The sequence below is a fragment of the Pinus tabuliformis genome, chromosome X (assembly GCF_031772625.1).
Source record: "Pinus tabuliformis cultivar Carrire ecotype Pingquan chromosome X, CPIR1, whole genome shotgun sequence".
NCBI lineage: Eukaryota > Viridiplantae > Streptophyta > Pinopsida > Pinales > Pinaceae > Pinus > Pinus tabuliformis.
In genome coordinates this window covers 762498180-762509917 of record NC_142308.1, presented here as the reverse complement: position 1 = coordinate 762509917, position 11738 = coordinate 762498180, and the positions used below count along the sequence as shown (strand labels likewise).

The 11738-nt window shown below is 42.2% G+C and overlaps 1 protein-coding gene across 1 annotated transcript; it reads left to right on the top strand.

The window, feature by feature from the left end:
- The first annotated feature begins 360 nt into the window (after window positions 1-360).
- Window positions 361-11298, top strand: LOC149142093 (uncharacterized). The gene is made up of 3 exons (XM_089451405.1): window positions 361-508; window positions 10049-10340; window positions 10518-11298. Exons 1-3 carry the CDS (start codon window positions 361-363, stop codon window positions 11296-11298), a joined length of 1221 nt encoding a protein of 406 aa, XP_089307531.1.
- The last annotated feature ends 440 nt before the right edge of the window (window positions 11299-11738 follow it).

Genomic DNA, 11738 nt, shown 5'->3' with positions numbered 1-11738 from the left:
AGGCTCTAAAGAAGGCCATAATGCTCCTCTTGAACGGAGACACTCTCCCGCAGCTCTTCATCACCATAGTCAGATATGTTCTTCCCTCAGAAGACCATACGATACAGAAATTGCTCCTCCTGTATTTGGAGATCGTTGAGAAAACTGATACCAATGGCAAGGTCCTGGCTGAAATGATCCTCATTTGCCAAAACCTCCGAAATAATTTGCAGCATCCCAATGAATACATCAAGGGGGTTACCCTCAGGTTTCTGTCTAGGTTAGAAGAGAGCAAGCTGATTGAGCCCTTGGTACCCTCTATTTTGACCTAATCTAGAGCATCGCCATCCTTACATTAGGCGGAATGCTATTTTGGCGGTAATGGCTATATACAAGTTGCCGCAGGGAGAGCAGCTGCTTGTCGATGTGCCAGAGATGATAGAAACGGCCCTGGCGACAGAGCAGGATTTGTCTGCAAAGCAAAATGCGTTCTTGATGTTGTTCAATTGCGCTCAGGAGAGTGCGATCGGTTACCTTATTTAGAACCTGGAGGCCGTGCCGAAATGGGGTGATTTGTTGCAGATGGTTGTTCTCGAGTTGATCCGGAAGGTCCGCAGGTCGAATCCTGCGGAGAAGAGGAAATACATCAAAATCATCATTTCGTTGCTGAATTCGTCATCTACAGCTCATTGTACGAGCACATGAATGTGTAATTGATGGAAAATAAAGCAGGTGCAATCCTATTTCTTGGCAGGGACCTTGTAAGTAGTCCCGAAACTGATTTATCCACTTCCTCCTGCGATCACATCGCTAGAAACATCAGGATTTCTTCCTGAAAATTTGGGATCTACGTTATTTTCTCTTGATTTTGTGAAGAAAACAAGGATTTTCATTAACTTCAGAGGATTTTGTGAGGAAGCTGCCGTGACCGAGTGTTGTAGGGAAAAGTATCCAATACGGAATGACCCTATCCCACTCTAAGGGTGATAGTACCTCAGCAACAACTGAATACAAAACTATTCAAGATTACTTCTTTATGAGATGTAAGAGAGAGGAGAAGGAGATCCACTAATCGTTGTCTTCCGCTAATGGTTGATCCAATCTTCCCTCTTTGCCGCTTGCTCCCAGCTCCTTGCTCTTTCACTGGCCCAGCTACACAAAGGTCCTGCAAAAGCACAAGAAAGGGAAACTACAAGAAGCATACATCCATAATTGATTCAAGGATTAGAATAAATCAAATATACAAGCATCAATACACCATTAAGACACATGCATATAGAAGAACCTCAAATGCTTTATTAATGGAAGAAGTAAAGTTCTGAGAGTGTTACAACCATAAGAGGCCCAATCCAGCAACACCTCCCAGCAGAAAGAAATCTCCTCTTCACCTCCTTCAAAGCAATCACCCAATAGTTCTATGCACAAACCAACAGCACTTCCTTACATTCACAAAATTCCAGCCTCCTTAGACCTCATGAGAGAGCTCTATATATAGGAGATTTGGAGAAAGGATGAGTCAGCTTGAGGCTGGCATGAAGCTGACTAGTGTCCTCTCCCACTTCAGTTATACTTCAGTTCTTGAGTCCACTTGGAGATTCTTGCTTCCACTTGGAGATCAAGACCCTCTTACTCATCACAAGGCGAATTCCTTGACCCAAGTGTCATTTTGGAAGCTTCCTGGGCATTTGACACCTTGCAGAATGACTGTGCCACTTGGCCAATCTCGCCTAGCGCAGGTAGCCTTCATTAGATTTGACATTCAGCGCAGGTACAGAGTGGAGCAGTTGACATTCAGCGCAGATGCTCAGTGGAGCAGTTGACATGATCCAGAAATAGCTTGTTTTTGAGTGTTTTCATGTGGAGAACTGATTTCCAGTGCTGTGGTTTGCTGACCTTGTTCCTCTAGGGGTAGGAACAACATGTTTAGGGACTTTGGATCCCTTAGATTATTGACATTTCATGCTTCATGCTGTAAGGCACAAAAATGTCTATAACAGTTGCCCCCTAAAGTATGAGGCCGTTTATCGGGTGAAATGCTTTATCAGGAGGATCCGAAGTTCATTCAATCGCTGAGAGGTGCCCTGTAACAAAGTACAATACAATACATTATTTTTCATTCTGATTTCATGATCTAGCTGAGGCGGGCATTCCCATGCTCAGCTTTATAAATTCATTTTAGTACATAGAACAGATGATCGTCTGATGGTAGACTAATAATTCTCTGCTGAAATTATCATCCTTTGAGTAGGATGATCATCTGCTGCAATGATGTACATAACAAATGTCTTTATATTTCCTGAATATATATTGTAGCCCGGATGGATGAAACTAGATCCGGGGTCTTCAAACTCGTTCGATCTTCACTCTAAGTACAAGTCGATCCATGTGAGAATTGTGCTGAAGTCGAACATGGAAAGACATCGCTTGATTACCGGTCAATAATGTAAACCGTTAACAAGCGCGAGAGGAATCACCAATAATGACAATGACCCTCAAGGTACTGCAGTACAATTCACATGGTGTGAATAAAGGACTTGGCGTCGAACACCACGCAAAATCTTCTGGTCGAAGGTCATTAATGTATACCTGTCGCCGGAAGTGAGAAACTTGCCATTGAGGCATGCATGCTTCAAAGTACTGAGGGGGTTGTTCCTAGATAAACTTCTTGGATAATGAGCTGAAGTCGACAAGAAGCGATCCGTCAAAGGAGGGCCTTAATGAATCCCACATCAGTGACACGGAACGGAGCTAATGATTTTAATGGAGGTGAAAACAATCTGTGAAATATGATTCAGGGTGGCGATCATGGGTGGATGAAGGATAATGTATGGCAGTGGATGGGACACGGTTGACTCTTTCTGAACAACATCTCTTGAACATATAACGACACTGATGTGATGGATCGGTAGCATTACCCCAAATGTGGATGGTTTGGCGAGGACCATGGTGACGAGACCGGTGAATGAAACAACCCAACTCGATGTGATACGGAGGACAAAGTGTCATGTTCAAGAGCGACTTGCTACCATTAAAGCTTTGAGGTTCTCCCAATTTTTCCCCAGTCATTTCTGACCAGTACCTCTTTATTTTTGTCAAGCTTGAGGAGGATAACATATGCTTGTTCTATAACCTGCCCTTCGGGCAAGCCCATCGCTATGTTTTAACGAGCCTAGCGATAGGGAAACTCGTTCTCGTCTAAAGACAAGTTTGTCGCTATTTAATCATTTTAACGAGTCTAACGACAAGGAAAACTCGGTCCTTTTCATTTTTAGAGAGTCTGAAAAGGTACAGAAAGTTAACTCCAAAATTCCTTTTTCGTCATCTAATCCCTTAAGTCTGAAAAAGTATAAAACAATACAGAAGGGATGAGTTTTCGATTACTTTAACGAGCCGAATAAAACAAGCTCTCGACCTTTTTGTGCAATAATCCCTCAAGTCCAAAAAGATTAAAATCTAGAGGAGGGATAGCTCTTCCGGTCCTTTTAACGAGCTGGAAGGCCAAAACTCGGCAAACTTTTCATATTTTACGAGTCAGATGAAAAGAGCTCAAAGAAGACTCGTCTTTTGAGGAATGAGTGATAAACAGGGATAGCAGCAGATTCCAGGTACAGGTTGGAATTTTCCAATCACGGCAGTGTCACAAGGATGGCTAAGTGAAATCACTCTTCGCAGCTGTTCCTCAAAATGGGTAAACAATCATATGGAGGTGAACGATTGGCCAAATGAAATGGAGGTGGCGGGTGCAAATACGACCAAGGCTTTTATGGCTAATAAATTTACGATCACAATGGTTATTTACCGGTACTGGGTTCATTTTTTAAAGAGCTCGAATGCGCCACAACACTGCTCAAAAGCTTATGTTTATTTTTTAACGAGCATGAACTATGACGCTAAAACTGCTCGGATCTCGCTTTTCTATTTTTTAACGAGCATAAATTCCGCGGTAAAACTGCTCGATTATACCAGTCATAAGATAAGAAATGTCTCTTGTGAGATAGCTATTTTTTATGGAGCTTTATCTCACGAAGCTATGCTCCTCATATTCTTTCTTTATGCAAGTTTGGAAACGGCTAATCCTACGAGTTTAAAGGGTTAGACCTACAGGTTTAAAGGGAGGACCTAAAAATTTAAAAAATAAATAGTCGTCCCTTGCTTGCACTCCAAAAGGTTGCATGCCCCCAGGTGTAAGGTATAATTTCAAGGCTGCCCCTACTTATCCGATAAAACATTTGTTTTAAAGGGTGAGGCTTGCCTCTTTCTGGTTACCCAAAGATTGTTTTGTTAACACCATCAAACGAAAACATCTCCTCGGCACTGTCTACTGAAGTGGACAATGGTGAATGACCTTTGTCAAACAAGTAACCTTAACAAAAGAATCCTGTTCCAGAACAACCCCTCTTCCTTCTTTCGGACGGGGTACGGACTAGTCATATTCTTTCGCTGAAATTCTACCTTATACCCAGGGTTTCTTCTGCCCGAAGCAGACCAGGATGCATGCCCCCTGGGTTCCAGTCTCGTCTTTCCGAATCACTCGCATTCATCGGGAAGGAGGACTGGGGGTGGAGACATTTCTTGGGTGAATAGACCATTGAGGGTTGGTATTTGACTATTTGCGATGCGTGATCCCATAAATGAAAGTTGGTCTACGAGCTTGACCATTATTCCTTCGTGTGGAAAACACATTACTCTAAAGAGTGAGGAGACTATTGCCTCCATGCAATATATATAGTCTCGTCCAAGGAGTAGGTTATAATCCTAGGGTCCTTGAACGACCATCACGTTCATTTGAACGGTCTTCCCTTTCAATGTAAGAGGCACATTGGGGAGGATCCCTAATGGTCGACTGGTTCCTTTATCAAAACCCGAGAGATTTCTTATCTCAGGCAAAAGCGCCGAGGAACCCAGTGCTTTCCAAGCAATAGAGGAAAGGATACTCACAGATGCCCCTTCATCAATGATAGTTCCAGCCATTATCATTCTGTAAATTTGGACTATGATTCTGAATGGTATACTGGCTGGTAACTGGGGTCTGCCTAGTTGGTTCCAATCAAAGGACACAACCAGGTTGCTTGGTGGTGGGACCGAATACACGGCCGGATACGATCCTGACGATGTTCCTTCCTGCGATAAAGGAATGGGCGCATTGCCCTGATGCTCATCAGAATCTGTGTTGATGAAAAGAATCTGGATGGTGTCATCCTTATTCTCTTCAGTGAGGGTGTCATTTGAAGATGAATCTTCAGTGACGGTGTCATTTAAGGATGAAACCTCTGAAGGAAGAACCGAGTCAACTGCCGTATCGACCTTTATACTTTCGTCTGGTTTGGATTTAGTAGGTTCATTTTCAATGACTGACGCTTCAGTTGACCACTTGAGCAGGCCAACTGTATTTTCAACCAACGAAGGACTCGGCACGAGTTTTTTGTATCCAGGAGGAAGCATTACCGGTGAAACCGGACGATCTTCCAAAACTCTCTTCGCTTCGTCTAAGAAGGGACAACGATGGATGGCGTGACCGCCTTCACACAGTCTGCAGGGGGATCTTACTCCCCCTCTTCGTCTTGAACCTTCACTTTCGCTGGTTGACGGTAAGCATTCAACCTGACTATCAGAGGTTGACGCTCCCGAATTGTGCAACCGAGGGGACCAGTCCCTTAGTATCCGGGGAATACAGGGACAATCTCTATGGAAGTGGTCTCCTTTACATATGACACATGGCGATTTAGGCCCGGTCTGTGCTGTGTGTGGATTTTTGTCAGATGTCTTTTGCTTGCCCCCAGTCGCCTTAGGCTCCTTCTTCTTCTTCTCCTTCTTCTTCTTCTCCTTCTTCTCCATGGGAGCTTGGCTTTTGCCAGCCCTACCTTGTGAAGATGAAGGATTAGAGGAAGAGTTATAAGAAGTAGAAGGCTGGTGGGCAGCTCTAGACTGATCTAACTGTTGACTCGACTGCTCAGGAACCATGGTGGTCTGAACTACATTAGTTGAGAATAGCCAAATAGGCAGGCCAATTGTCAGTCCTGGAAGCGACAATGTGGCCATGTGGGGCGCACCAACTTCTCCCCAAGAGGAGAATGGACTAGGATTTCCATCATGTGGAGTTCCTTGGTTGGGGCGTTCCATGTTCTCAACTTTAAGATCAACGCGGGAATAGGAGGTGATTATGTTCCATTTAAAATAAATTTTATAACGACGCTTAGACACAACTTGCTTTTTCACTTTTTAAGAGTCGAGAAAAAGCTAAAGATGACTCTAGTCTCCTTCGATGTTTTAACAAGCCCGAAGTGACAAATGCTCAGATGGACTTTTTCAGTTATAGAGTTTGAAAAAGGCCAAAAGAAACTGCTCTGGAGTTCTAGGCAGAGGGTGTGCCAAACCTTTCGCAAAACCACAGAATACGTTTTACGGTACGGGTGGTCGATCTTCGTGAATGCTGTGTTCACTGCATTGCGATCAGTAGGGCGGCCGACACAGTTTCCTATTGGATAAAGGCTTTATTCCTATAGGGGTCTCCCAATATATACGCGACAGTACGTGGGAGCACAAGTCCGTATTGATACTTATCGCTTCACCGTGGAGGAATCACCCAACCACTCAACGCTAAGATATCACGTTTAACGACGCCGGAACACGTCTCTAGCTTAGACCTCTATGTGTTTGCGTTATGTTTCAATGCGTTGTTATGTAAATTCAATTCATTTTAATGTTGATCTTGTTTAGCAGTTTGCCTTTATGGATCACCACGAGATGTATAGTAACACTCCTAAATGCAGTCTAAGATGATAAGAAAGCTTTTCAATCTTTCAACTTTGAAAATCTTAACTACCGAGGGAAAAGAAAGACAACATCTTTTCACACAGATCATAGAGCACACACTAATGCACTTTTTCCTAAATCAACATGCAAACTGTCATAATGCACATGCACAATGCAAGTATTTCTTTTCTCTTTCTTAATGTTGGTGAAATGCAAAAAGAAAGCTGTTGTATAATTTTGAATTCAATTTCAAGTGAAAGCAAACAAGCTTGTCCAAAATCAAAAGACACCTTAAGATTTACTTGTTTCGACACTAGAAATATATAAACTCAAACCAAATGATGAAAGAAAAAGCTCAATCAGCTATGAACAACAAACAAACTAACTCTTAAGATCAAAACGACACTTTATCACAGGTCTAGATCTAAGAGGCCACAGCAAGACTAGTTCACTTTCATTATGGGAAACTGTAAATGATGCAAGAAATACACAAAGAACAAACACAGTTTCTTTATACAACTGAGGCGGAATAGTGACAAGGAAAGTTGGTTTCAGATAGGCCCACTGACTGGTAACAAACAACAAAAAAATAGAGTGAAAACAAGGCAAGAAACAACAGGAAACCCCAGCAGCACAAGGCAGGACTGGTCCAGCGCAGGTGGAACACTGCCTGTTTGACCTTCAGCGCAGGTAGCCCCTTCGGGAATTGCGCTGAAATGCAAACAGCCTTTGTACAGCCTGCACTGAAGAACGAAACTTTCGTTTCTCTTGGTTTCTGGGTCACAGATTGCTCAAAAATTCACAGTTTTTGATCAAATCAGAAGCTATCAGTCAAGGACACACTAAGGGATGACAAGGAGGATGAAAAGCTATCACTAAGAGCTTATTAGAGTCTTTGTAGATCAGCTCTTCAAATCATAAACTTGCCCAGAAACTGAGCTAGAGTAGCTGCCCTCTACTTTGTATTTGAAGGATTCAAACACAGTTCGATTCGGTACTCCCTTTGTTTATGAAATGAATAGCAAGAAACACAAACAACCAACAAGATACGATCCCTAGCGGAGTCGCCAATTTGTTGTAGGGAAAAGTATCCAATACGGAATGACCCTATCCCACTCTAAGGGTGATAGTACCTCAGCAACAACTGAATACAAAACTATTCAAGATTACTTCTTTAAGAGATGTAAGAGAGAGGAGAAGGAGATCCACTAACTGTTGTCTTCCGCTAATGGTTGATCCAATCTTCCCTCTTTGCCGCTTGCTCCCAGCTCCTTGCTCTTTCACTGGCCCAGCTACACAAAGGTCCTGCAAAAGCACAAGAAAGGGAAACTACAAGAAGCATACATCCATAATTGATTCAAGGATTAGAATAAATCAAATATACAAGCATCAATACACCATTAAGACACATGCATATAGAAGAACCTCAAATGCTTTATTAATGGAAGAAGTAAAGTTCTGAGAGTGTTACAACCATAAGAGGCCCAATCCAGCAACACCTCCCAGCAGAAAGAAATCTCCTCTTCACCTCCTTCAAAGCAATCACCCAATAGTTCTATGCACAAACCAACAACACTTCCTTACATTCACAAAATTCCAGCCTCCTTAGACCTCATGAGAGAGCTCTATATATAGGAGATTTGGAGAAAGGATGAGTCAGCTTGAGGCTGGCATGAAGCTGACTAGTGTCCTCTCCCACTTCAGTTATACTTCAGTTCTTGAGTCCACTTGGAGATTCTTGCTTCCACTTGGAGATCAAGACCCTCTTACTCATCACAAGACGAATTCCTTGACCCAAGTGTCATTTTGGAAGCTTCCTGGGCATTTGACACCTTGCAGAATGACTGTGCCACTTGGCCAATCTCGCCCAGCGTAGGTAGCCTTCATTAGATTTGACATTCAGCGCAGGTACAGAGTGGAGCAGTTGACATTCAACACAGATGCTCAGTGGAGCAGTTGACATGATCCAGAAATAGCTTCTTTTTTAGTGTTTTCAGGTGGAGAACTGATTTTCAGTGCTGTGGTTTGCTAACCTTGTTCCTCTAGGGGTAGGAACAACATGTTTAGGGACTTTGGATCCCTTAGATTATTGACATTTCATGCTTCATGCTGTAAGGCACAAAAATGTCTATAACACCGAGGCAGTAGCAAGTGGTTTCGAATTTCATTATTATTAAAAACGACTACGTGGTCTTGAATGCCTACGATTTTGCCAGTGACTACGTGGTGCACAGCGATGGGTTGTACCTAAAATACGACATCTGCTATGTGGAATTTAACCGATGAGGGTTTGCATTTTCTGTTTACAGAATTGTGCCATGAAATTTTGACACCTCTCGATGTACTGTCGATGGGGCATTCTCAGATTATACGGTTCTATTGATTTCCTTTCAGAGAATTCTGCATTGATCTTCCACTGAACACTTATCATTTTCCATCGAACCTACGACGTGATTATCTTTGGTTTCATTTGAGGGTCTATGTTGGAACCGCCATTTCAAATAAAAACGAGGCTTAGCGTGCCCCTCAACCAAATCATCTCGTTGAATGTGAAAAGGAAATTAATCTGCCCATGCACCTTGATGATTGAGTTTTCAGGGAGGCAATCCAGCTATTGACATTGCGAGTGGTGGGAGATTGCCCTCCATATCTGGGCTGACAAGGAATATATCTCCATCATTACTGCCGGCGGTTGTGAGCTCTACGGTTGTGAAACATTTTTGCTTACGAGTCTAGTTGCAATCGCAGCAAGAATCGGTCGATCTGGAAGAGTTTCTGGACGATACCCTGTTCAGTTTCCCTTTGGAAGAACAACAATGGGTCGGCAGCCTGTTAGACGAGGCATTCCAGGACGACATTTCGATCCCCTTCCATCATTTCAGAAACGATTATGCACAAGCTTTTGTTGATGAAATAGTGTCGAATCCGCAGATCTCCAATGTCGGATCTGCAACAACAAGTGAAATTCCAAGGCTGTACAAGGAAGTGTAAGTGATGTACAAGGAAGTTCTTCGAATAATAAGAAAAGTAAGAACAATTATAAAAATTTCAAGCAACTTGTTGCCAGTGATTAATCCATTGAGCATTCGTTCAAAACCATCAAGACATATGATGCCATACATTCTTATTTATATAAGTTTATACGAGTTTGTGTTTTATATGTATGATTTATGTGAGATTCAATTCGGAAGAAAACCTTGACGCAGCAGTAGAAGGAAACGAGATATATCCTTGTGGAGCAGAAGGAAAATGACAAGTGGAGGGAAACAAAGTAGTGGAGATAAGGATTATGGCAGATTGGTGCAGATGTGAATAGATGCAGCTTGTAAAAGTAAGGAGACTGTGGAAGTATGGTGGAGACAGAAGCGGAAATTGGAAAGAATGCAAAATCATCTTGTAGGCCTGATTATCAATTTCCTGCTCAAACGCCGCTTACTTGCACCGCCGCTACTCGAGGTCTTTCAACAGAGTGTGGAAGAGGTGAATTTGAAGGGAGAAATCTTTGTTGACGTAGAATGGTTGGCATATTTGGGAGCTTATCGCCATTTGCACCTTGCAAACCTAGCAGACTGCAAGGCGGTGAACAATTCTGCACTCTGGAATCTCGCTGGAATTACAACCTTGGAAGAATTGGATTTGTCAAGATGTTCTAGGGTGACTAATGTAGGTTTAGAGCATCTTCTCTCTCTTTCGAACTTGAAAATCTTGAGTATTTCAGAGACTGGAATAAAGGTAGATGGAGTGGCTCGGCTCTCTGTTCTCACATCTCTTATGTCCTTAGACCTGGGTGGCTTACCAGTCACAGACTTGGTGGTTTCTTCATTGCAAGTTCTGACTCAGTTACACCAATTAGTTATGTGGGGTAGCAAGGTTTCAAATGAAGGGGCTATTCTCCTTAAAACATTACCTAAATTGAATTGCCTGAATTTGGCATGGACAAATGTCACTCAACTTCCAGCATTAGTTTCTCTTACATCTTTAAACATGAGCAATTGTACCATTGAATCTATTCTTGATGGATTGGAAGAACCTGAAACATCATTAGTGACGCTACACTTCTCTGGGGCAAGTTTCATAGATGCCTACCGTGTGCTTTCTAGACTTCATGCTCGAAATTTGACTTTTCTGGATCTGTCTCGATCATCTATTAACAATGTATCTTTCCTTGCTGGTATGAAGAGGCTTGAGTGCTTAGATATCAACTGCACTGGAGTGACAAACTCATCCATGAACTCAGTGGCCGAAATTGGAGCAAATTTAAAACATCTTAACCTAAGTAATACAAGAGTCACTTCTGATGCTTTAGCTATTCTATATCGAAATGTTCCCAAACTTGAATTCATTTCATTATCTTACACCATGGAGGATGACAATGCCCTTGCATATTTGGGTCTGATTCTTGCACTGCGTAGCATCAGCTTGAGCTTCAAGAATATAAAAGGTTTCATTCATGGCGAGGGTGTGTTCGAAAAAAAACATGGTGTACATGCAGATGAAGGCCACGGCAGCCGGGATTCTGAGGAGATTTCAGGTTTGAGTGGTAAAAAAATCAATTGGTTGTGCTGACGATATTGCTGCTACTCACCATGAAGCACGGCCTCATTCCACTCCTCACCATGATACTCACTGTGAATTTGGTAAGGCGACCGCCAACGCTGCCCTTGATCTCCGACTCGTCCACTGGTTTTGAGTGAATAATGGCCGATAAAAGATGAATTTTGGCAGAATATATCTATATATCCTTTCTTTTATAATTTATTTTTTAGAATTTTTCCTTATTAGGTTTTAATAAAAAATTTGTTGATTTTCAACTTAAAAAAAATCTCAACTTAAATAACAAATTTACAAATTTATGTTTTTAATTTGTTATTTAAAAAAAAACTAAATAAATAAAGAAAATCAATATAAATAATAAATTAAAAACAATTCCCCGGATGCGGGTGACACGACGGGAGGCAACGAGGAGCCACATGCTAGTCATGTGCTGCCTCAGGTGTAGTGCTGGC

Bases quoted from the DNA above. Each gene is read 5' to 3' on its own strand.
- LOC149142093 (XM_089451405.1), top strand. From the start codon at position 361: ATGGCTATATACAAGTTGCCGCAGGGAGAGCAGCTGCTTGTCGATGTG. The intron at 509-10,048 runs GTTACCTTATTT...AGATGTGAATAG, and splicing joins CGCTCAGGAGAGTGCGATCG to ATGCAGCTTGTAAAAGTAAG. The intron at 10,341-10,517 runs TGGAATTACAAC...GTCCTTAGACCT, and splicing joins TCTGCACTCTGGAATCTCGC to GGGTGGCTTACCAGTCACAG.